The sequence below is a fragment of the Thermobia domestica genome, chromosome 11, assembly GCF_964235325.1.
Source record: "Thermobia domestica chromosome 11, izTheDome1.hap1.1, whole genome shotgun sequence".
Taxonomy (NCBI): Eukaryota; Metazoa; Arthropoda; class Insecta; order Zygentoma; family Lepismatidae; genus Thermobia; species Thermobia domestica.
Genome location: NC_137464.1, coordinates 2,851,717 through 2,879,451, shown reverse-complemented (window position 1 = coordinate 2,879,451; position 27,735 = coordinate 2,851,717). Strand labels below are relative to the sequence as shown.

At 37.0% G+C, this 27,735-nt stretch overlaps 2 protein-coding genes across 5 annotated transcripts in view; one reads left to right on the top strand and one right to left on the bottom strand.

Moving 5' to 3' along the window:
• Brf (Brf RNA polymerase III subunit) overlaps positions 1-27,735 on the bottom strand; it is a 222,165-nt gene that overhangs the window by 133,030 nt on the left and 61,400 nt on the right. The gene's annotated exons all lie outside the window — the stretch shown is intronic.
• Positions 1-27,735, top strand: part of lute (BTB/POZ domain containing protein 3 lute) — a 73,971-nt gene that overhangs the window by 33,113 nt on the left and 13,123 nt on the right. The window contains exon 1 of one of the 4 annotated variants that reach the window (XM_081729917.1): positions 8,528-8,670. The exons of 1 other annotated variant lie outside the window; for it this stretch is intronic. In XM_081729917.1, coding sequence (XP_081586043.1) covers positions 8,643-8,670 — 28 coding nt within the window. In that variant the 5' untranslated portion in view covers positions 8,528-8,642. Of the gene's footprint in view, positions 1-8,527; positions 8,671-19,392; positions 19,593-26,340; positions 26,445-27,735 lie in introns of those variants that run through there. 2 more of the 4 variants (XM_081729916.1, XM_081729918.1) reach the window with 2 other exon arrangements.

Below are 27,735 nucleotides of genomic sequence, written 5' to 3'. Positions count from 1 at the left end.
CGAGACTATTTACAGTATTAGTCTCCTTTCAACCGACAAATAGCGGTCTCAGTCTCGTCTCGATAGTTTCGAAATAAATTATTTGAAATTATTCCACACTAAATTCGACAGTAGATAAATAAAATACACCTCCAATAGTTCTCCCTATTGCTTCAGAATATATAATGGATGCATCATTTTCTACTAGATAAAGTATGAATTTGCAATTCATATACAACATTCAAAAATACATATGTCTGTTTCCATTAAATATATTCATTGTTTCTTAAATTATTTATTTACTAATTGAAATACCCGGCGTTGCACGGGAAGAATAGGTTTATATTTCAAAGATATATTTGAGATTAGTTTTCCCAGTAGAATACATATTTGAATCGGAATGAAATAGTACGGATCCATTTCCAGCAGGAGCAAATGAATTAACTTGCCGCTAACGAAGAATAAAAACTTGGGATTTTATGGTATCGGGAGTGTCATTATTCACTTCAGCGACCCCGAAAACTATTGAATAGACACTCATATCTTTCAATTAGGAATTTTTAGGACCTCGAAAACTATGGATTTAACATTAATATCGTTTATTTTCGATTATTTTTACATGTCCCTATGTCTCCCATGATAGAGCTAGAGGTGATATGTGTTTCGATTCCCGGCAGGAGTCATGTGGTTCGGGTTCCACGTTACGTCATAGATGCATATCTTGTATAGAGTCACAGCTGAAAGACTCGCTGAACTCTATATCACCTCACCTCGTGAGATATTCTATTTTTGCATAATTTCTAAACCACTTCTCTTTCTTTGAATCTCCTCCTTCCTCTTAGGACACGCATAGGTTCAAAACCGAATCTTTCTTCACGGTTGGAGGACGCAAGACTACTGTACCATACGCGTACAACCCTTATGAGTTGCGCAGTTTGAGTAGCACGCACGAATAAACCACGCTTACATTTATTATAAATAATTAATAAAATCTCATATTAGGACTAACTTCGCACACCAAACTTTTTAAATTTTGTTCATCTTCTTTATTATTATTATTATTATTATTATTATTATTATTATTATTATTATTATTATTATTATTATTATTATTATTATTATTGCAATAGCTATATGAAGCAATTATCTCGGCCAATATCGTTAATACACACCATTCAGCAACCGGTAGTTGTAGAAATCAGGCTTTTACAACAGCAATTGTTAGCTCAATCGGTAGAGCGCAGACTTATGGATTCAAGGGTTACGAGTTCGAATCTCGCCTAAGTCAAAAGGTTTTTTTCTGATATAATTCTTGAGATGGAAATGTTTCTCTCTTCACCTCTCTTCACAAACATCTCGTAATTCTGAATAGAGATGTTTGAATGTGAAAGAAAAAAGTATACTAGGATATAAGAAAAGAAAGATAAATTACATGATACCTTTTGAAATTTTTAACTATATTTTCACCTATCTAGGACGTTTCTAAAAAGTTCAGACTTCTAGACCTCCTTTTCGCTCTCTTATGTGTCCTTTAACTAATTTCTACAATTACTTATTGAGTCTAATTTACTTATAATTACTTATTGAGTAATTATACAAATATTACAGATGTCTTATCTCTTTCTCTTTTCTCTACATCATGTCTTGAGATGAATGTTTTGACAATAGGTTAAAGACACGATTTTACAAAATAATACGATCTGCGATATCAGTGATACATATTGTGGTGTTTAACTTAACATATAAAACAATAAATAGAAAAACTGAGAATACGAATCTTTTCGTGCACTGATGCTTCAAATCTGTGTCTTTACTCCCTATACCTATGTTAATTCCCTAGTCAAAATAAAAACTCTTCAAAATTAATCAAAAATTCTTATACAACCATCCCTTCCTTGGAGTACTGCGCGGTCACATACCCGTCACTGCGATGTAAAGGCACTTATGGCGACGAGGATACATGTCCCTTTACAGACAAAAGTGAAAGACGTCTTCATTTTAAAAAGATCAAAGGAGAGATTTTTTTCGATTATTTTTTCTCAATATCTCGCACCGTTTGCAAGATTTAAGCCTACTTCCGGTTGGAGTTTCTAATTCATGTATGACCAGTGTTTTCTTTCTTCTTGCATGCAGTATGTAATAACCAAATACATTACATATACAAGTAATTATAATGTCAGTTATATATGGTGTTGATTGGGCAAAACACTCAAAAAATAAAGATTTATCTTAAGACTCGAGAAATGGTTATCCTTCCTTTTTCACTATTATTTGGCCATGGAACAAACGCCTGAGACATATACAACCTCAATATACAACATTGTGGTGTTGGAATGTATAACGCATAGGATATGCTGCTTTAGTTTTTTTTTTTTAATTTTAACGCTTCCAGTATACCCTAAAAAAATGTAATAAAGAAATAATGGCCATGTTTTTTTTAAAATATTCAATTAGAACTGGGCAATCTACGCAAAATTTCCAATCGATCAGTGAAAACGTCACCTTTCTAGAGCCTGTAGTTTCCGAGATCTCATTGTCGAAAGAATTGCCCACAAACATATAAACATACGTAGTTTAAAAGAATTCGGAAGATGGAAGCCCCCTTAACACGACTGATTTCACCTGCGATAAAAGTAATGCATCTCATTGGGAAGCCTAGAACCAACCATATACATAGTTTATAAATGTAACGTAATTTTTAAAATTACCAGATTATTCTAATCCGGCCATTCCTTGCAAACAGAAGTGCCGGATTAGTCGAAGTGCTGTCTTGAAATTTAGTTTAACACATACTGTATATATCATACCTTTACTAAATTTAAAGTTACATACATTATGATAGAAAAAAATAGAAAAACTTAGTCCTTGAGTTGATACATAGAGTACCACTCACTATGTAACATGTCGCAAAATTTTCAGTTGTCACAATGAAGATGCTGGACAGCGGCATAATTTATCAGCCAACAGCTTTACTAACAAAAATGAATGGAAGCCACAAAAATAGTGTATGTACTTTTCCGAAGTTACACTATAAACAAATAAACGTTGACAGAGGCGACGCCATGCGACAGAGGGCTATTCTGGTGCCGTATTACTGAGGGTCAGAGTAACGAGAGTCTAGTGTACTTTTAAGATGGGATTATTGTTTCTAATTTCATTGCCAATATGCCTTTTAAGAAGCGGCCATCTCATTCCCCTATTGTACAATGATTTTAATCTTCTTAAACGATAATTGCAGAGACAGCCAACAGGATTTTTTTTTCAAGAAGGCCAAAAGACTGAAAGAGCAGTCGCGAATATATATATATATTGATGTGCACGTGAACATAATACTTACATGTAAAACAATTATTATTTACGTACATTGCATAAGTTTGTTAGCTACACTAAATTACTCTAGTAATTGCTGCAGAGTACGTGAGCAACTCTAGTATGTGTTGACATGTATTTCGAAACACCTTCGAAAACCTAGGGCCGGGCAATTCTCCCTTTCCGTATCCTGAGAGCGAACATGGATAATTGGGAAAACTCATAAGTTTTAAGAGCTTATCATGGAAAGTGTTTTGTTGTCATAAATATTCAACTTGCAGTCGTGCATTCTGTGCCTTTGATTTACAATTGGTTATCTTATTTGGACAATTGACTACGAAACTTTTTCTATAAGCAACAGTAGGAGAGGTATGTTTCTCAAAGAGCAGAATCGTAAAATGGTAGACAGCGCACAAATATAGGTATGTTAAAAATCGAAAACTGACTTCAAGTTCCTGCTTCATTTTTTCCCACTTCCCACGATTAATGGTGATAATGAGATATGAAATGATGAAAGTGAGAGGAAATGGAAGAACTTCGAAGAAAATGCGAACACTGTGTTTGTCTACACAGAGAAAAATCCGTTCTCCGGACAGCGGTATATTGTACAAATATACGGTATCCTCTTGCTTACTATAGAAATCAGTACTGAGCATACGTTATCCGTATGCTGCATAGACACTGCCCTTAGATGTTACATCATGCCGTTGCAGGATGTCTGACATCTAACAGTTTTCCGTATATCACATGCATATATTTATGTTACCTTCGTCAGCTATATGTTATATACGTCCATTTGTATGTGAGATCCTGACCCCTACTTTGTTTCATACAGAAAGTACGTATAGATGGAACACTTATACAGAAAGTATTATAAAACATGCGTTTTCAGTTATACGTCTGCTGTACGTTAAGTCCAAAAACTACAGGAATTACGCATGTAACCTATCTTTTTAAGTACGCCACCTACAATTTTTTTTCTCAGTGCACCACATTTTGAGGTGTGAATTTTGTGAATACCTCCCGCCAAACTTTCCATTTCACTACTTACATATGCCTTTATCAGTCTGTTTCATTGCCCCTTTCGCTCAACAAGCATCACCGTGGGATACTAAACTTGAAACTGTATATATATATATATATATATATATATATATATATATATATATATATATATATATATATTATACGACGAGGAGACCAGTAGAGATGCATTTCTGAAATTAGTGCGTACAGAGAAGCCGCCCCCCTTCAATAGTCTGTGCGCAAAGACAAACTTCTAGAATACTAACCCTATAGCAGAAAAATGTACTATTAACATTTGGAGAACATACAGTATATGTTGCCCGTTTCGAAAGTGTATCTTCTCCATTTTACTAAACTTTTGGAAAATAGCTTTTTTTGGAGGGGGGAGGGGCTTATCATCTTAATAAAATAAGTATCTGAACAGATTAAATGGGATAAATAAGCTGAAATTAAGTATTAACAAGTCAAAACCATGAAGAAAAAAATTGCAAAAAAAAAAAAAAAAAAAAAAAGAATGAATGAATGAAAGAAAAATGGACGAGAAGATTTAGAATTTGGCGACTCATATAAGTCTAAAAGTTAAGAATTATGATCAAATATAACGAACGAATATTATCTTTAGCATTAGTTACTTCGAAAAATATATAAATACTAAATTTTACTTTACACAAAGCTTTTCTCGACAACTGTGTTTTTCAAGATACCCCCAGTATTGAACCAGAGCAGGGAATTACCCACTAAATCTCCACCCGCTATAGAAGTTCTTGTGACCCAGCAGAATGTCTGACCGAGAAGCCGTAATTTTGTCTTCGGACTTTACTTCATCGGTTTATCTTCGCCGCGAGCAACTGAAGGCAGAGGAATGGTTATGTGTAAAAGTATCTTGTCATGTGTTAACGGTACTTTGCAGGTCTGTGGGACTAAAGGACGCGTAGAAACGGTTGCCGATAGAAATGACTACAACAATGGGTATGTTAATGAGCATTCCGCGATTCTGAAGAGAATAAGGTACGAACCATGATCCTGGGATAAACATGGATATGCTGTAGCTGCTTGACTGGAAGCCTATAATTTACTTTTTTTTTAAAAAAAAAAAAAAAAAAAAAACAGAATTTAAAAGGGGCAAAGGATGTGTAAAACTATGAGGACCAATGTTTTTAACGTTTTAGGTTGTCAATTAATTGTTGCCTTGATATTCTTACATAACAATATCAATCTTTACACCAACTTTTACAAGTAGCGTCTATTTGTTGGTGCAATCAGTGGCGTGATAATGTAATCCACCACTCTTGGAGGTGAGATACTGAAGTGGGGAACGGCCTTTATTGTAGGAGCATGATGATCTGTTTATCGCATTCAAGCTCCAGCCTTAGTTCGAAGCCCACGTCCCGTCTTGTCCTTCATGATCTTAGCGTTGCATAAGGACACAACACAACTCAACCAGCCTGTCCAAACGTGGTCTTATCTTTTTTCCTTGTTCTTCTTCCATGGCACCGACGTCAGAATCTGCCTCCATTTCTTTCGCTTTTCAGTTCTCCACATCCTCTGATACCAGGTCCCACCACGTTTTCCTTCGTCCTTTTCCTTTTCTGAATTGAGTTAAGAAAATTGTCTTCCCTATTCTTTCTCCTCCCATTCACACAATGTGCTCTACCATTGTAAACGGCTAAGCTTTTTGTACTCTATCATGTAAGCAGCTTTGTAGCTATTGTATAGGTCACTGTTATCAGGGACGTACGCAGGGGGGGACCTGGGGGTCCGGACCCCCCCCCCCCGAAATTTCGACTTTTTTAAAAATTTAGCCTAATTTTAGGGGCAATTTTAGGAATTTTAATATAAAATACCTTCATATTTAGTTTGGACCCCCCCCGAAATAAATTCCTGGGTACGCTACTGACTGTTGTATTTGGTTCTGTATACTCGTCTCTTTCCATCTATTTTCACCGCTCTTTCTTTGCCCAGCAGGTTTTTTTTTTTTTTTTTTTTTTTTTTTTTTTTTTTTTTAAAGGTTCAGCACTCCTAGATGCAAACTGGCCCATATTAAGGTTGTATAGAGTTCAGTTTTCCGTGGTTTTGGAGAAAAGATTAGATCTTAGTACGGGAAGTAGTGCAAAGTAGGCTCTGTTTACGTTATAAATTTCATTTTCTATTTACATTATTTCAAAATTATGAAAACTACAATATGTGATGAGTTCAGTAAACACCCATTATTATTATTATTATTTTATTATTATTCAGTGCTGGATATGTTGCTCGCCATCACATTCAAAACTTTTTGCTTATTATTTTAGAAAAGAAATAATTTTACATTCTGGTTGGGACACTGGCCAAGAAGGAACTGTATCATAAGGGACGTGCTAGAGGGTATGGTGGCAGGAAAAAGAAGGACGGGGGAAGGAGACCATGATTACTGGACGATATCAAAATAGTACAGTACATGAAGACGAAGAGGTTAGAGGAAGATCGTAGAGAATGGAAGCTTCTCAGCTGCAGCAAGTGGCCAATAATGGCAGAATACCTATGATGATGATTATAACAACTTTATTTTAAGGTTTGTTGCAGAACTCTCAACCAAAGGTACCCAGATTGGACTAACCTCACTCAACCTTCTCCTCACGGCATCAATCAACACTCACACGCTCACTTGATAAAGCTGAGGTCGGGTGGCTGTGAATTTCGGACTCATAAGTACTAACCTCCTTTCTTGTTGATGAATGAGTGCCCATGCGATAACTTATTTCGTACCGCATTGGCATACTCTCTTCTCCTCTTCTTTATATTTTTCCCTCCGCTTATCGTTCTCATGGTATAACTCTAAACTAGATCACAAGTTTGCCACTGGACAATTTTCTTCTCAAAACTATTCAAATGGGAAAAATCTTTCACCCCGAAAATTTCATTTTGCAAAACGATTATACGCATATTTCCTCTTCGCAGAACATCACGTTAATCCAGATCTTTCTATCACGTCTGAAATTAACGTCAAACTTGTCACAGGTCCCTCGTGGCTGCATGGATAACGTACTTGTCTTCAGCTCGAGATTCTCGGCCGAATCTCACGTTAAGGCCTAGATCCACGATTCATACAGCCTCAGTACTGAAAGAAACGTTAAACTTTAATCCATCCAACCAACGAAAGTCAAAATTATCGCACCAACTACTATGATTTGTGCCAATTAACTAGAAGAAGTGCTATCCTTTGTGTGGCTACTCCACTAACCAAATCACCTTCGATCTAGCTATAAATTTCACTATAGTCTGTAATCCTCCCCACACAACACAGTGAAAATTTTGTACAAAGATTATATTTATCAAGAACTTTTTAGTGTAAGACTTTAAAATTTGAATTATTTTCCAAACGAATTATTAGTCATTAATAATGTGTTTATTTTTCAAAATGACGTCCTGTTATTTGCGATTCTATATAACAATGTCAAGGGACCGTCGTGGCTCAGTGGTAGATCATTCACCTCTGGCGCATGGGGTCCTTGGTTCGATCCCAGCTCTGTGGTGGGCAAACACCGTGTGCGTCGGTTTTCTCGGGGTTCTCCGGTTTCCTCCCACTTTCTTCATTCCACCACTTCACCGTCTCCTTTAGCCTAGCCGGCATAACCGTCGGACGTAAAACTTAAGGATTTGATTTCGTTTTCTAAGAATGTCAAGAGTTCCTTCCTGGCTAAGCAGTTAGCATACGCGCCTTTGGCGTGGGAGACCCAGGTTCGATTCCCGGCGGGGGCTTATGTAGTTCGGATTCCACGTTAATCAGTTGGGCCTGTCTTATATAGCCTCGCTGCTGAAAGGGACGTTAAAACTCAAAATCAAATCAAAATCTAACAATGTCAAACGTTTATTTCACCAGTGAGAAAACTTTTTCGAAGACTCTTTAACTCAGACTTGTAAAGACAAATTATGTTTTAACGGAGTCCGTCATGCAGCTGCCCAATTCGACGCACATAAGCAGTGAAGAATGTCAACTTTGTTTGGAACATCCATGGATAAAATTATATGTAATGATTGCCGCGAAAACCGTCTATTGGTGTTCACTCTCAACATGCTGCACGGTGTGTGTTTTGAAAGAGAGAGTGTGCGTTTTTCTTTGTGAATGCATTTCGTGGATGGATGCACCCGATGCACTTCCAACACTGTAAAATGTGTAGAAACGATTGCCTCTGATCCTGTGGGTCAACATGTGGAGAACGACTGCAATGGCAGCCTGCGATTTCACCATCGCCTTCCTTCCTTCCTTTCACTTACTGCTTCCAGTTCCAGTCGCCTCGCCTCGCCTTCTCAGGTTCTTCGCATAGATATCGTCCTATCTCAAAGCATGGATGGACTCCTACGGAACAAACATCGAAGGTAAATACACTGTAACTCCATATCTATTGCTATTGTTTTTAATATTTGTTCTTGTATGCTTTGCGATGATATTATCAGGTGTAAGAGCAGGTGGGATGGCGCTGTTCTTTAGCATTGGCTTTGCACTTCACCCGCTGCCAATCCAAGGTTTCACTTTCGTGAAAGTCCATCGAGGTCTCGCTCTGACGATGGCTGGCTTTTGCTTCGCTTTCAAGCTTACATGCGCGGTGGCATTTCAATGACTGCATTAGAAATATCAAATATGGTAATGCTATTCTTACATGTATCATACAATTCAACCAATTTATACGTCGTACAAGCCATTCAGGCACTTATCATCCTCTAAATAATGTCAAAGAAGGAAAAAAATATTCAGGGGCGTGGCAACAGCTGTCGTAAGTGCACAAATGTTTATTTAGTTCACTTTGGTGTGTTTTATCCCGAATTATATCTTGAGTTCTGACCGTATTTCGTGATACAAAGGGTTCCGGACGTAAAGTATTAAGACATCGTCTCGAAACTGTATTTCCCTACATAATGAATATCATATTCCCCTTCATTGGCGTCAGCAGCATATAAACTTCGGGGAACAGACTACGGGGGTACTGGGGTGTATGGAATCCCAGGAAAGCAGGGGCTCTGGGGGTCCTTCCTCATTTTTTTAAAAAAATATCCCTCAATTAAAAAAAATAGTCTTCGTACACTGCATTTTAAAGCATTTTTCTTTTACTTACAAAGCAAACAAAAACTTTTTTTTGTGTTTTTACCTCTGATAGTCTAGTTTTTTTTTTTTTTTTTTTTTAACTAAAAGCACGCAGAGTTTTCAGTTTGCTTATTCAAACAGTAAAATTCAACCTTGTTTTACAATATTAGTTAAACTTAAATGATACAAAGTGTACGTCAAAAACAAACAATAATAAAAGGTAGTGTGAAGTGAATACTCAAAGTTTGAAAAGAGGTTTTAGGCCTATAAGCCTACAGCTATTGTAAATGAGGTTCAACAACGTATACTAGTTAAAAAATTAGTTATTTTTTTTAAAGCTAAACTAAACTCGCTTTGCTGCTGGCTATCTAAGCAAAAACAGTTCGTTCATTTACAGTTTACTCCACCTTCACCTTCACAAGGCCAAAAACTGCCTTCCTTTTCACACAATTGGAAACAAACTTTTATGCTACTTTTTTTTTTTTTTTTTTCATATCAACTTTATCATTGTTTTGTGAACATAGCAAACTACTGTAGGTTAAGCCTCTTTTGAGTCATAGTTGACCTAAGATACTTGAAATATTGGGAGAGACGAAAACCGTTTTACAAATATTGAGAGGGACACGTCCCCGGTGAGATTGACGCCCTTGTTTTCCTTTGTAATGCACTACTTGTGTCTGACTTATCCTTTATAATGCACCACTTATGTCTGACCCATCCTGTATAATGCACTACTTGTGTCTGACTCATTTTGTAAATGGTTGATATTCTTCAACGGCCAACTCAGCAAAGAGCTGTGCATCCGAATGTCTAATGCATAGTTTCTGTTTTGGATTCACCGATCGAACTTTAATATCGCTCTGGTGCAATGATTGAGCAGAAGCTTGAATTTCGATCTCGAATTTTGGCCTCTACAAAGTCAAGAAACAGAAGCAATGGAAATCAGTTTGCGCATCACAAAGCAACAATTAACAATTGAGGAAAGCATCTCCAATCGAACCCGAGATCACCCGACAATCTGACCTGATTTTTTATTATATATATTTACTACATCAGGGTGTCTACTGAGTTTCATTTTCAAAATTCCAGTACATTTCCAGTACATTCAGTATATCAGCAAAATTCCAGTACCTATTACAATGATATTTTAAAAGTTCTTTAAGACTAATCACACTCTTGATGATTTCAGGTTTGTAATTGTTTTACCATCAAAAGCATATTTTATTTTCAATAAATGTAGTTAGCCTTGATTTTTTGAAATACAAATATTTTTTAAAAACATTTTTTAAAGGACCTCCCAACTTCCCTCACAGCCCTTCACTCCACCTATTGTTTTAAATGTCTAATTACAAAATGTATACAACTCATGCTTTGGAAAAAAATTTACAATCTGAATGAATACAAAAATGTTTCTAAGACTATTAAAACAATTTTTAAAAAAGTATTGTTGACAAATTATCAGTTTCATGATTTTTTCAGCATGTGGACCAAAATTGCAGTATATTTCCAGTATCAAAATTAAATTCCAGTATAATTCGAATATTTCCAGTATTTTCAGTATCAGTAGACACCCTGTACATATACTGTCTTTGCAACTAAGAAAACAGGCGATCGTGATGGATTAGCAAATATCTACAATATATTGGTAGTAAAGCACGGAACTATGTCGTTCGATGTTCGATGCCAACTGTGATCATTCGGCGCCTAGTATGGGCTATGAAAGCCAAAGAAGTTACTGGTTCCAATGGGAATTATAATATCATTCATCACTCGTTTACAAGATATACATTTAAAAACATGTATATCTCACACACCGAACAGTTTTCACACGATAAATTAATCACTTTTCTACTTTATACGATCAGAATTTTGTATATACTGGCACAGAAGAAACTCAAGCAGTGGCTTTGACAATTCAGTTATAGGAACAGGCATTGCATTGTAACAACTGGAACACGTACAAGCCCTAGGAACTAGCCTAATGCAACTTGTAGGAAATGGAAACCTATAAAAATCCTTACGCTTTCATACAATGCATTTTAATGTGAGATTGCAAACTTTTCGTAATGGCAAGTACTACGAACTGAACGACAGAAAAGCCTAGCGTAGCTTATACTGTAAGAAGCAGAAAGCCTTCTAACACTGAATTAACAGTTATTACTTTCATTTGAATATATTATTATAGAACGGGTTGGCAATAGGCTGCGGTGTCATGCGTGCGATGACGAGCTATTTGTCTTTGTCTTCAGAACAATTACCTCGGAAAAACACAATTGTAATAAAAATTTCATCTTACTGTTAGTTGAATACATTAGAACAGTGCTTATGAGAGAGATTTGCTATTATGTAACCTCCGGTAAAGGAACTTGGTTTCATTTCCATTTCTATCTGTTTCTGGCTCTCTAACATGTCTCAAGTAAATGACAGCAGCACGCTGGGTCAGTAGTACCCTGTAAGTGGCATATTTACCCTATAAAATGCCCAGATAACACAGGTAACTTTTTACTTATCTCAAACTGAAATATAACAAACAAGTAGTGTAAAATAAGGCACTAATAAAAGTGGAACCACGTGACTCACTGAACAAGGTAATTAATACGAGTGTGTGTCTCGGGTGGATATAACTGTATCAGTATTTTATTTGTTGTTATAGAGTCACATTATTTTGTCACGTTGTCCCGGCTTCATTCCCGGTGAAAGAGCACTGAAATTTGAAACGGTTCTTTGGATTCCACTTTAAAAATCAAAATGAAAATGAAACCTCTGAGTTTAACGTCCCACGTTTATGCCGTTTAGGCTACGGGAGACGATGATTAAAACAAATGAATGGTGATGGAAGAATTTGTGGAATGAGAAAGTGGGAGGAAACTGGAGTGAAGATACGAGGGCGATGTTGTTCACCACAAACTTACTTGGCGGGGATCGAACCAGGGACCCAACGCATCAGAAATAAGCGTTCTACTACTGAGTTACTGTGCCCCCGATTCCACTTATAGTATAGGTCCACGTCTCATATGGCCTCGCTGTGAAAAATAGGTCGGTAACTTTGGTATACAAACAAATCAAGTTATTTTGTAGGTGTTACTAATTTCTTTAGGCTTTTTTACTCCAGCAGAGAGGACGAAACAACCCAAAGTGCATAGTATTCCCATGATTTTTTTAAAAAAAGTTTCAGTTTCCGTTGTGTACACATGAGACTTGGAGTGAGAATGTCGTTCTGACCGGCTATCATCAGTGACGACGCTTAAAGGGACAAGAAGACGGGCGTCCCGTGGTGAGACTTGTATTGTAATGTAGGTCAACAAATATAAAAATCTAAATTTTGGTAAATAAAATAAGAAATGGCTCTTGCCCCACGGATTGCGCCCTCCCGAGAAATTAAAGCTGGCGTTGTCACTGGTTACCACTGAACAAGGGCGCCCATTAGGTGGGGCAAGGTGGGGCGCTCGCCTCCTAAAAAAATTGTACTTTGGAATATCGAAAACTCAATTGAATTTTTAGAATAGTTACAACAAAATTTGAAACTATATTTGAAATGTCGCTTATACTTGCCCCCTTGGAAACCACAACATGGACGCCCTTGCCACTGGATCTAAAAGACCTGTAATAAAATAACAGCTTTGTAATCCAGCTTGCCACAATGAGACCACCCTCAGCAACCAATGCTCGTGTCTTCCATTGATTGATTGATTGTAGTTTACCGGTTACTTAAAAGTTACTCATCTATTCCATCCCCATTTTTTTTCATCCCCCACAAATCAAACAACATAATTTCTTTGCGTAGTAACTCAATGGTTAACTACAAACAAATTATAAGTAAACTAACCAATATGTTTGAGATTAGAGGTAAAGGCCTATCCGGTTTGCCATAAGGACCAAACTGTGTCACGTGATCAAGTCAAAAGTCACGTTGCGTGCTAAATCGAGTCTGAAGATTCCAAATCCAGATGTGAGATATTTCAAGCACGTAACTTCCGCGTAGGGTGCCCTGGGTAATTTACAGAAGGTGCATATACTTTATGATTATTATCGATTTTACTCAAACAACTTGACTTTTGACAATGTCCTATCCACATTTACGTTACGTGCTATAACCTACATCGTTTTTAAGCTCTTCATTATTTATGTCTTTGCAATAAGCTTTCAATTAGCCATTTCCTTATTATAGATATTGAGATATATGGACGATTTCATTTTTTCATTGATTTTCCATTGACTCGTGATTTTTAATGTTCCATCCATTTTAGGGCAATTTGCATTTGAAATATAGCATCTACATAGTGTGTTCTATATTTAAGCTGAATTTCAGCCATCTCCCTTTTTAAGCTTTTGGTACTACTTTCATCCTCCGTTTATTACGGTTCTCCCAAGTGAAATCTGGAATAACTGTTTGGGACTATTTTCATCCTTGCTCAATTCGTCTAGACCAGCTCAACGGGCGCCACGGTATGCTTTCCTGGCCTCCTCAGAAATCAAACTTAACTTTGTCGACATTATTTATACTTCAAAACAAACACATTTTTTCAATTTCAAAGTTAAATGATTTTCCAATCATTCAGTTGTCGTTCCACTGTTATGCCGTGTTGTAAAAAGGAGACGGTGATGATGTGGATGAATGAAATAGTGAGATAAAGAAAGTGAGAGGAAACAGAAGAACCCCAGAAAACCCACGCACACGGTGGTTGTCCACCACAAGGCCTAGTTGGCGCGAGCTGGAATCGAACCAGGGACCCCATACACCAGAAGTGGGTGCTCTACCATTGATCCACTGCGGCTCCCTTCTTTACGTCAAGTATGGACATTCTAGTCGCTTCATTTCGTTAAGCAACAATGCTTCTGTGTAATAAAGCAAAACTCATCTGGAAACTTCAAATTCTTCCTGCACAAAATACTCATTTCTGTGAATTTGATTCAAATACAAATTCTCTCTCACAACTGGGTAAAATATAGGCCTACATTTCTTGCTGATAATGATTGATGATACGAACAAGTCATTACACTATTATCATTATTATTAACTGTAATAGCAGTAGTTATTGTTGTTGTGGTAGCGATGGAGTCGTCAAATGGTGCATTCATCAGTCACGCGTGCCCGATCATGGAGGAATGTTGAAGAGCACTGACCTAGGCTATGACGTCAAAATCGAGTTAAAGACATATTCTTTGAGATTGGAGCATATCAACAACAAAATTGATTTCTCTAAACAAGATTTTCTACGTACTGCATAATTTCGCCGAAAAATTTTAGGATTATTTTGAAAAATGTGTCAAAGTGCCGGTCATGATTCATGGGTACCCTTGAAGTGAAAGCCGACAAGTTATTTTGACTTTTATGAGTTAAGTGACCCCAGACTCGATTCCCGGTGGGGATACTCGGTCGAAAAGATATAACAGCTTTTACAGGCCATTTCCTCATTCATACCAGGCAAATACCGGGATGGTACCTAACATTAAAGTCCCAAGCCGTTTCCTTCCTTCCCCAATCCTTTCTTCCTGTCCAATTCTCCGGGCGGTGTAATCGCCAAAGGACGTCATTCCTCACGTGTGTGATGGACTAACACGGCTATAGATGCCGAAAGCCCAGAAATCTCCTAATTCTATAAGAGGTAAGTATGTGAATTGGGATCAAACCCGGGATCGAGTGAACTGAAAGTATGCACAGTCAAATAGTGTTTCAACATTAAATACTCCAACTTTGAGCTTGCACCTCTGAATGCGATTCTCAAATTTCTGCTAGCACTCCTATATAAATCATTTGGTTGGTTGGTTCGGTCAGTACCAAGTCTATATGAGATGTGGACCTACAGCGTAACGTGGGATCCGGAAAACATGCGTTTCCATGGGGCCAAACCCGGGTCTCCCGCGCCAAACGACCGGGTTGCGTACTCTAACCATATAGTCACGAATGGACTCCATAAAGCAATTGGCTGAAAAACAATATGGCATTTGCCAGTCTAGTCTTAACAAGGAATATATTTTAAGTATTATAGACAAAAACACGAACCGTTCCATGAAACAATGCAAATATGCAGGAAGCTGTTCAACAGCTAGACTTTCTTGATCGGCCTTGAACAGTCATTCTTAGAAACACAAATACATGTACATAAACAACTGAACAATAGTTTCTTCGACTTTTTGTTTTTGTTAACCTTAAACCACAGATCAATTACCATACAGATAATAGCTGTGCAATGTTAATTAATCCTTCATTTGTATTATTTATATGGCAAAGCTTCATAACTCAATTGAAACAATAAGTTCATGAGCTCGTTGTGATTCTATTTACCTAATTCTTTGTGGTCAACAACACAATGGATCATTTGCTAAGCCACTGATTACAATGAATATCAGTTCCTTCACCCTTCCCTTGTCTTACGAGAATAATAGACTGCATCTTCTATTTTATCTTATCATCATGACGACAACCGAGTGAAAGCTTTATAACCAATTCAAAACTAACAGTATATACACACGTGAGCCAATTCCTGTCCGTAGCACTTCTTTTACTAAATGCAACCACTGCATAGGCTACATATAAATGTTTCACAGAATTTCTCAACAGTCAGTGACGTAACTACGGGGGGCAAACGGGGCTTGTACCCCGGGCGCCGAATTGGGAGGGCGCAAAATTGGGCAAATATTTGGGGGAGCGTTTTGGTTTGGTTACTCAGGGGGGTGCTAAGGCGATACAACTAGCGAAGTTGTATCGCTACAAGAAACTACTTCCAGAATACGTTCTTTTTAATATATGAAATTTTAAAAAAATGAAATCTTTGAAGTTTACGTCCCATGGTTATGCAGGCTAGGCTAAAGGAGACGGCGATGATGAAAAATTAATGAAATGGTGAAATAAAGAAAGTGGGAGGAAACGGGAGAGCTCCGAGGAAACCCACGCATACGGTGTTTGTCCATCACAAAGTTCATTTGGGGAGAGCTGGGATTGAACCAGGGACTCCATGCACAAGGTGAACGCACTACAACTGAGCCACTGCACCCCCTTTTTTTTAAAAAAAAAATATACGTCATCGAACACTTTTAAATAAAGATTTTTTTAAAATGTTCTAAAGGTAAAGAAAACACTGCAAAAATGTTTAAAATCAAAATAGATTTTCTTTCATACTTCCGACCTGAAACAGAACATCGCCACATTAAAAAAAAAAAAAAAAAACTTCCAGTTTGTTAGAGATTCTAAAAACTTATCATGGAACACCAGTTAATATTTTTTTTTAAAGAATTACGTTCCTTAACTTTACAAAGGGTAAAAGAGTCATTATAGTAATGGATATATGTCATTATTAACAACTCACTTGTCGCAACCGAAAAGCGTCTATGCACAACGCTCTTCAGCTAACCTCTTCGTCTTTGCATGATTTTTTTTTTGTTTTAATACGCTCCATCCACTGTTGCCTCTTCCCCTCACTCTTTTTCCTGCCACCATACCCTCTAGCACGTTCTTCATGATACAGTTCCTTCTCAGCCAATATCCCAACCAATTTCTCTTCATCTTTTCAGTTACACCTAAAATTATTTTCTCCCCTACAATTTCTAACACCTTTTCACTTGTTTACAGTTCGACCCAGATAATTATCGCCACTCTTTTCTACACTCACATTTCGAAACCTTCCATTAAAAAAAAAAAAAACGCTTTCGCGTAATGCCCATGTTTCTGCCTCATATAGTACAATACTCCACACGAAGCATTTTGTGAGTTTATTTTCTACACTCCTTGTTCGTCGTAATAAATCTATTACACTTTAATTATAATCAGTCTTACTGTTAGTGCGAAGTCTTTTTCTTCATTTTTATAAATTTGAAAGATTTTTTGAAACTTCTGATTTTCTTGCAAATTTGGATAAAAAAAAATACCACTTTCAATTTTAAAAAAATCAAATTCCGTTCTAGACATGCGACTTCAAGTATGTTTTGGAAGTTCTAAACACCAACATTATGTTTGGCAGACGTCATCTGTTTGTTTTAAGACTATGTGCAACACAAGCTGAGTTAAACCCTGCTACGAATGAATAACCTCTCTCACTGAATATAACCTCGAGGATCCCAGCACGTTCCTAGGCAGCAGTGGAAAGAATAAGGACAGACGACAGACCCACATAGTCCTACAGATACCCGACATAGTTCTTAACGGCACGCGCACTAGAAGCCCCGACAAAACTCGTATGGGCTGAAAGCAAATCAGCATTCCTTACATCAGTGATGAGACTTCTACTACTTAACCAGAGCGCCATCAACTCAATGATGACGTAGCTTTAATTTCTTGAGGCATGCAAGCGGAGGGGCAAATATTATTATTTTGTGTACGGAAAATAACACTTTTGTACTACTTGGTCTATACTATCATACAGAATGTCTGAGCGGCAGTCGAGGCCACCGAGGAAGGAAGATGCCTCCTTGTCCCCTCTGGCGTTGTCACTGTTCCAGGCATATAAAAGGTCGAGCCATTTACCTAATGAGTGTTCAGGGTTCAATAAATATGTGCAACTTTGTGAGCAACAACTGTAGTACGAGTATCTAGGCCTTCCCCATTTGTCTACGGGCTAGCCCGCGCGGCTTTAATGCTCCGGGATTTGATTCCCGGAGAGAGAATATTGAAATCTGAACGCATTACGGTGGTTCGGATTCCACCTTAAGAGTCTTAATCCCGGCGAAATTAAAGTACCGCTAATTTTACAGTAATTATGTGATATCTTCAAATAGATAAAAGATAATTGAAATATGGAACAAGAGCGCCCTAGACAATATTGTTTTGCGTGAAGTACCGTTATTACAAGTCACCTAGTAGCTTTCCGTTTTAAGCTGTTTAGAAACGCGAAAATAAATGCCGATTTTCAAAATGGCTCGAAATCGAAAGCAGATAAGTGAGTCGTGATAACGGTTTCTCATGTAAAATAATATTGTCTAGGGCGTTCTTGTTCCACATTTCAATTATCTTTTATCTATTTGAAGATATCACATAATTACTGTAAAATTAGCGGTATTTTAATTTCGCCGGGATGAAGACTCTTAAACTGTAGATTCACGTCTGATATAGCCTCGGAGCTGAAGGGGACTTCGATCCAACCAACGAAAGATGAAATGAAATTTTTTAAGTTTTACGTCCAACGGTTACGCCGGCTAGGCTAAAGGAGACGTGAAAATAAGAAATGGGTGAAATGGTGGAATGAAGAAAGTGGGAGGAAACGGGAGAACACCGAGGAAGTCCACGAACGCGGTGTTTGTCCACCACAAGGTTAACTTGGCACTAGATGGGATCGAACCAGGGACCCCACACACCAGAGGTGAACGCTCTATCACTGAGCCACCACGGCCCCCTCCAACCAACGAATATTCAGCGCAAAATGACAGGGAAGTAAATATAACCCCCGAAGATTTATTGAGAAGCACTTCTTAACTTTTTGCGTAATTAAGAGAAAGGTTCTCATAATAAAATATAAAATAATTACAATTAGGCCTATATGTGCTTTAAAATTTGGTAACGAATCGAACCCGGGATCACGCGCACTAAAAGCATGTGCCTTAGCCACTTTGCCACGCAAGTGCACTGCCATTTTCGGATAAAAAACATTGCTATCTGGTTTAGAAGGAAGGTCAATATAGGCAGTATTAGATGGTTCCGCTTCCTACGTTGACACCCTGACATATATTTTCTTAAATCTGAACAGATATAGATCACAAGAAGATAAGTGCTCAGGTAGAGCTATTCTTGCACCAAATACGTAATTCCTTATGAGGAGAGCCATTGTGCAGACTTAGCACAAACATGGGCTACACAAACTGCAATTAACACAATTCTTTGGATTAACTACTTTTAGCATCAATCAGGTATCTAATAATATCACTCAGTACCTGCCCACACACGATTTTTTTTCTTTCATTTTCAGATGATTTCATCTTCCCCTTTTGGACTCTTCCCGATCTCGCTGCAGTATTCCGAGTTGGGAACGTAATGCGCAAAGCTAGCCGTATTGACACATTCACTTGGCACGCCTTGCGTCTGTCAACTGTTACACAACCGCCATCTGAATTCAGAAGCACAACACAACATGGCAGCCAGGGAAGTGATCTGTTGAAGTCGGTCGATAATTTTTGTGACGTATTATAATAGCTACAACGATGTCGAATCTCTATTCTAAAATTGCTCCTAAACCTGTTAAGAGATTTCAGGAAAACATACCAGTTTCACAAACCAACGCTTGGGTAAACGGTAAGCATTTGTCAAAGAAGAAGAAACACCAGCCAAGCCAACTCAACTATAAACAGTGAAAGTTTAACATTGTAATTCTGTGCTTGACCCGTTTTAATTAGTTCATTCCGAGCAAGTTCTAGCCTTTGTAATTTTTCTTTCTCTTTCTGTGTAGGTGAAGCGGAAACTTGAATTTATAATACTGCCATATACAAAGTAATACAATATATATGAAAAATCGATATATGCCAAGAATTGTTTGTGTCTATTTTTCCTTGAACATGTAGATTTAAATCAGTTATCAAATATTTTATAATGTCCAATAATTTTGCGCATTATATTCCATTTATATTGTTAGTAATGACTTCATGATGGAAATTGTGGAATCCTGAGAAGGCAGGCGAGTAACAAAAGAACAGAAGCAGGTGTTATTTGAAGTAGAATGAATTCTCGAAAGTACTTTATTCTAGTATTTATACTGTGTGCAGTGCTCCTCTCGGACGACACTGTTTACAGATCCTTAGATTTGTAAAATTTACAGAAGTAGTATCTATATTTCCGAAGAGGCACGTATACGTAATCAAACTATTTAAAGATGTTACCTTTGACATGCCTAATTATTTACAAATACGTACCGCTACTGCACAATACATATTTTAATTACACGTTGCCCATAAGAAAGTCATGATGAATTGTTTTGTGAAGGCAATATTTCAGTGCAAGTTAAGTTCGTAATTTCTTATGATAGCTTTTTTAAAATATACCGATAAAATATGTGTTTTTTTTTATAACATCTTAGTGTACGCGCATTATTACCGTCGCTCACACCCTAGTCCTTCCGGACACGCTTCCGCGCGCGGGTTCACCAGCTTCGCCCCATGCTGAATCGATTGAATATACTTATTGCTTTTAGTGACCACTTAGCACAGGTTGCTTTGTTTTTCACACTAGTTTATATGGCATATGTCCGCACGCTATATTCTATGCATATCGGTTAACCTCTCCTAAAGTGAATCTCGACCCAGGAATGCAACTTCACCCAGTCTTAAGGTACTGGAAGTCCTGATGAATTCATTTACACATGCAGAAACTGCACCCTCCTGTTATGGTAGATTACATAGTGATGCAGTTTGTTTTTTTTTAATTTTATTATTTTAATTAAAGAGTATGTTGACTGTACAGATCAATTCCTTAGATATGCCTCTTCCTTTGTCAGGTTATTTACTTTACGTAATATTTCCATTTTTATGCAGGTCTAATATAATTTAGAACCGAAAAAATGCGTTATTACGATGTAATCATCCGCACAACATACGTACACTGCAATACATTATATTCAAGTGATATGTATAAAGTCATAAGCTCTGAAAATTAATAAAGGAGAGAGTAAATATTGCACAATCAAGAAAACATGTCCATGCAAGGTTTATTACCAGGAGCGTCATTTAGGGGGATCAGGAAGGAGGAAAACATATTTTAATCGAGTGTACTAATATACTAGTACAAAACGTGATAGTCTTATGTTTGTGGTGCTCTTGCTTCCCTTAAGCAAAGTCTGAAATGACGCTCCTGTTTATTACTAGGGACGAAATTCTTCGTTAATGCGATATGTGTTAAAAAAAAAACGCAAACCTCAAACATTTCGTTTCAGGGCCAGAAACCACGTTAATGTTACCGTAAATTTTTGAGAAATTTTTCCATTACTTGCGATAAATGCGAATGAAAAAGAAAAACTGGAATTATTGCTAATAATAGCTAAAAAGCGCGTTTCCAATATTAACAGGGTGTCTATCGGTCACGAAATTTAGCTTTTGGGTCACAATTATTATTATTATATTTTTTATCTGTACAAATACAAGTGCAGATTGAAAATTTTGTTCTATAAAACTTCAAACTTCACCACAAAAAATGTCTATGGTCGGCTTTAGACGTTACCAAATCGCAACCAAAGCACGCTTCTATCACATGGATGAAAATTCGGCCAAATTCGCTCTTGAGAATGCTACGAAATGTTATGATTTGGTAAAGAAAATTTTAGTAGACACCCTGTTTAACGTAAAATTCGATGTATTTTACCGAAAACTTGCACAGCGCTAAATTATGTTCTCCATAAAATCCGTAAGCTTGCTTGAAGAGTTTAAAAATGAAGGCTTATATACTGACGATTCAAATTTTTTGCTTTCAATATGGTTGCCAGTCTCAAATGTTGATGCCGAGAGATTCTTTTCCAAATGTAATATAATTGTTAGTGACAGGAGAATAAATTGAAAAGAGTTGGTAATGTCTTGCTGCATGTTATCCTTTAACTAAGGATAAAGTTAGAGGAAGTGTTTACATTTTTACATTAATTTCTATATTTCAGTAAATACATTAGTTAGAATGTGCACCTAATCAAGGTATATCCTCATTTTTGTATTAGATACGCCTTACTGTCAAAAACATACTGAATACAAGTACTATATTTTTGCTTTTGAAAAATCTTGGGGTATATTTAAAAAAGGTAAATGCAAAATTGTGAAAATTAGTGCTATAAAATAGCAAAACTTTTGCGAAAAAGTTTTGTCTGTATTTATTACTATAACATTTCGTCGTTTCATATATAGAGCAGATCTCCGTGGTTGGGGTGTGGTCCTGTAATGCAACTCTCGCGGAGAAGAACAACTTAGACTGTGAGGGTTTATCTTGCATGATTGTCTGTGGAACCGCCAACGACTCTTGAATTCAAGCTCGGTCCGTGATTCAGAGGCCATGTTAATAGGTCCCCTCCTTTATGATCTTGCTGTTGCACAAGAACGCGAACACGCGCGCGCACGCAAATCCCTTGAGTGTACACGTAGATTTTATTAATTCCATGCCAGACTTCGAAAGCGTCTTCGGCGTCCTAATCATCGGTTCACCTCCTTTCTTCGTCAGGCTCCTACATTCCCCAGTCTGTTAGAAAATATATTCCATTGTACAAGCACTCCAGTCAAAATAGAAAGCATTAATAGAGAACAGAGTAAGAGTTTTTAATGCATTAGTACGTGCAATTGTGTACAAGATAGCTAGCTACTTTATTTATAGTCACTTTTTATACGCCGCTGCTAATTTGTGAGGTTGATGCAGTTTTTCAAGATATTCTAAATCATAGTAGATTAATGCGTCTCCGGTGTACTAACTCTGTATTACTCACTCGCTTAGATTCCTATACTTACTGGTGGTTTCCAAAACGAATTCTTCGTCTAAAAGTAAAGATTAAAATTCAGCGCAGCTTAGGAGTCAATATAATGGGAAAGACTACATTTATGTCACATTTTTTGACCCAGGCGATACTCTTCAGCAGGTGCGAAATCCTGAAGGGGTTGGGGGATTTCCACTACTTAATATTTTTGGAAGAAAATTCCCCCACTAATAATTACATTGGGGCGGATAAAGTCACACTACTGTCAGAAATCTGCAAACTAGTTACAGTGATCCATATGTAATTACCTGTAATTCATACCGAACTAGGGTTAGCGGTGTCCCTAGTCTTTCTTAGTTTAATAATTATAGATGTTCCAATGTATGAACTTAATATGTGAAAAGTTTTATTTACATAAGTCTGTCTACCCCTCACTTTGAGTGTTATGATTTCGCACCTTACGCGGTGATACATAAAAGGATGCGCGAATGCATGAATTAATTTTCTATATCCTAAGTAAACAAGGAATGGTGATTTTAACGACGGAAATTGGCGCATGTTAAATAATTAGATAAAAATCTCACCAGTGACTCCGTCTTGTTTAAATTGACGTATACAATTTCCACACGTTTTCCTGTCTTTTTCGATATGTCGTAGTTATTGCGAAATTTTTAACATCATCATGTATGATTAGCAATTAGGGTTGCCAACTTTTGGAAAGTATACTCTTAAGATTCTGACATCATCGCTCGTCAAAAGTGTAAACAACCTGAAAGTCGTTACTCGTATTTCACATAAAATTGAGCGAATCGGAGTTTCAATAATTTTAGTTGCTTCTGAAGCATTTACTAAACTTGCTTATTCCAGTTTTCGATGAATCGGCACATGTAATTTTTGTAGTCTACCATCAATAATACATCGTATTTAAAACAGGAAAGCATATATAATTGGCAATGTATATATTACGGCATGCACAAAATATACATCAAAGATAAGTCTTGCCAGTTTCGCTGGGGCTGGTAATGTCTCATAATGCCTACTTTACTAAATCTGGATGCATTATTCAATTTGAAGATGTACCTGAGGATTGAAGCAGTGCTAGACGCGCTCTTGAAAATGTATCATACTTCTGTTGACTTTAACAGTTTTAATAAGTTCAGTAAATCTCTGCCTTCAACTCTTCAGCCAATTCCGCGCATGACAGGTCGATATCAAAGCGAATTATAAGCTCTGCTTTAACCATGTTCATCGACAAACGATTCCTTTCATCACTCCAAAATACTCTGAATAGAACAGAGCATAGACCTAGTAAGAGGAAAAGTCACCGGACATTTAACGTTCGGTTTTCAGGTCGTAGGGGACGCCGGACAAGGATGCCAAAAACCGAACTGTATGGTAAATTACCGGATGGCTGGCAACCATGCTGTAAATATACCACATTGACTTGAACCTAGTCTTCCGTTGCAAGCGCTGCTATCGGCTGAAGGAATTCCACTCTCTTTTTCTCGCTTAGCCACAGCTGAACCCTTATTGGCTCAACGCGTGAGGGTGTGAGCTTTAGTTCGCATTTTTGCCACGGCTCAAGACATTTTGGCAGCACAATAGCAATCTTTATTGCTCAATTTTTGGTGGAAAACGTTTAGATAACACACAGGCGAAAGTCTCAAGAACCTCTTCATATAGTTTAATTTTCAATTTGAAACGTGACCGTTCTTGTTTATTTCTTATTCCTCTAAGGCTAGGGAGTCGCAGGCCATTGAAAAATTGTACTGTGTATGCTAAAGGAGAGATTCAGTGCATCCCAGTCTAAAATCAATAATACTACATGAAGTAGAGGGACACAGCGTACCAACCCAGTAACCAGATGCTGCTGTCACTCTTGATTATTTTGCTTAACCCCTACCTCTTCAGCTTTGATAATTATTGCAGTGTACTGTACCGTGCGTAGCCTGATAAGGTTGGTTGATCAGCACCAAGGCTACATGAGACGTGGACCTACATCTTAACGTGGAATCCAAGCCACATGAGCTGTCACCGGGAATCGAACCTAGGTCTTACACACCGAATACGCGTATGCAAAATATATAACCACAAGGAAGTGGTAGGCGGGTGACAGGATAGTTCACATAGTTTTTGTCTGTCTAACGTTTCACGATTATGCTTCGACACTAAATGAAACGGCGATGACAAAAGAGAAATTGAACAAAGAAAGCAGAAGAATCTCGAGAAAACCCACGCACACGGTATTTGTCAACCACAAAGCCTAGTTGATTAGGACTGGAAATTCACATAGCAGTCGGCTATAAGGACGCTTTTAGCATGTTAGTGCGATAACCTTCAAAACATTTAAAATAAGTTTTTCATTAATATTGGCAGTTACAGAGATGTTGCGAGGAATCGAAAGTTATTTATTCTGGGAAAATTAGTTTTTCTCTATTTGGGCCGTGGAGGATACGAAACTTGTTGCCGTTTTCTTCTTTGCATTTCTGTTTGATTACATTTACACGATAATAGCATCAGTTACGTTAATAAATTAAGAAAAAATAGTAATATATTCCGTTAGTCAGTCACTTTTTACTATTACTAAAGCGCTCTTTCATATTGGTCATTTTTGGTGATTTTTATATATCCCGCTCCCCTCCTCATGTTGTGGGGTACTGCATCAGAAGTATTATCGTTTATCTCAGCGACCCCCGAAAACTATACATTCGACACTGATATTGGTCATTTCGATCATTTTTATATATCTCCCCTAAGTTGCGGGGCTGAATTTGGATTTAAACGGCATCAAAAGTGTCACTGTTCATCTCAGCGACCCCAAAAACTATAGATTCGACACTAATATCGGTCGAATGAAAATAAATAAAACTCTTAAACCACGGACCGATCTCGATCAAATTTTCAACCTAATTGAAGTTCGAATCTGAGATGGTTTTTGTCATATCATTTTGACGGTGTAACTTAAGGGAGGAAGAATGTCTCAGATTCGAACTTCAATTAGGTTGAAAATTTGATCGAGATCGGTCGGGTGGTTCAAGAGATTGAATCACAAACAGTCACTTTCAATTTTATAATATAGATAAGAGAAAAAAGGTTCAATTAAAAAAAAAAAAAAGTTTATCACCTAATATGTAGTTATAAAAGTACCGACTAGATAATTTTATAATCGGTTCCGTGAGCTCGATTTCGAGTGGTAAAGTTTGCGTCTGAAATATGGTAACGGTAACAGTCAAGAGTAGTAGTAGGAAAAGCCTGATCTGTGTGAGATCTCCGTGACTATGCCGGGATTCAAGTCCCGATTTGGTTTGGGGCTTACATCCTTCATAACCCTGTTCTTGCATAAGAACAAGATACCAATGATTTCGCTCCAGGCTTTTCTAATACATTATACGGTGAGCCATTTCAGACTGAGCTAACTTCTCATGCTGTGTAACACTGGATTTGTTACTGAACTACGGTACTACCGGACTTAAACGAACTATTTCTGGATTATTCTTATAAATTTTGTAGTTCTTAAATAACTCGAAAGATAACTCGAAATAGTACATAAAATCATTCCCCATTTCAATTCCATATCAACTGTGATGAAGATGCTTAATTTTTTTGCAGGAAATAATCACCACCATCAATAATCTAAAGGGCAACGGGTTATACCATTGGAGCAGTGATCATAACGTACCAACAACACATGCGTATGCATAATTTATATCAAGGTTTGAACTTTTTTTTTTCAATTGTATGTGGGCAAACTGTTGTTAGTGCCGCTTAATTAAAACTCTCGCTTCTTGGCCGCCAGCATCAACATATGCAATAGTAAAGAGAATAACAGTATGCACATTGCTAACTTCATATGGCCTATTGAAGTCAAGTAAACTTTGTATATTTATATTCTGTTCTGTGAAAATTTAATGCCTTAGATTTAATTTCACCATAAAAGAAATTCTGTCAAGAGAAAATAATATTTTAAACTTCTACCGATTGCAAAAATCAACAGTGAAGCTGATCACAGCTGAAAAGTGCTCAAACACTGAAACACATCTACTTCTTTTTCTGTGGATATTCCGGAATAAATTTGCATTTTTTTGAAGTTTCTGAAAAAATATTCTTTCTTACACTAGGAATGACCAACGCACAGCATATGCAGTAACACCACAAACTGCGATTCTAAATTGCCCCATACATTTTATTTTCGGAAAATAGTAATAACTAAAAGGGGTAGAATAAAACCGATTTCCCCAACTAAACGTTTGCTTTTCAAATAAAAATGGTTTTCTTATCCCACCCCATTTTTATTAGCTGGTGGATGGTGCAGTAAATTAACGGAAACTACAATCCAAAAGTCTTACGTTTACAAGGATAACTTTCTAAGGCTGAGGTAGCACATCCAAGGTTCTGGATATAAAACTAAAATATAGTGTACCCGGTTGAAGATTTTAAAATAACTTCTCTTAACTATTGGGAACAGGAAGAGGAAACTTATTAAAATAAAAAGAATATCTAATCAGCAATTTTCCTTATTGGTATTCTCTTCTAAATGCACGTTCTTTCTATTTTATCAAAAGAGGTTGTCTTTAAAGAAAGAACCCCACAGTACGTAGTATTAAATCACTTTTGAAAGAATGAGAAACTCAACCGAATGCAAAATAATATTTCTGTTAGTGTCTATTGACGTGAACATATACTATACTTCTTTTAAATACTGTTTCCTTATTTTAGCAATACGATATAAAATTAATAATAATAATAAAAACTAGATCTACAGCAACCTTCTCATAAGAGATGAGAGAAAATTCACTCGGTCGCTTAAAATCCAATTATGAAGTCTTTTAAATGTCTCTAGATGTATATGAAATGCTTGTTTAAAATAAACTTTGGTATTTTCTTGCTCAATGCTGTCCCTGAAACAAATTTTGAATTACAAAATATAGACGCTAAAACACATAAATATTTTCAGATTTCCTCCCCAGCCAAGTCAATCTGTGGTGGACAACATCGTATCCAAGG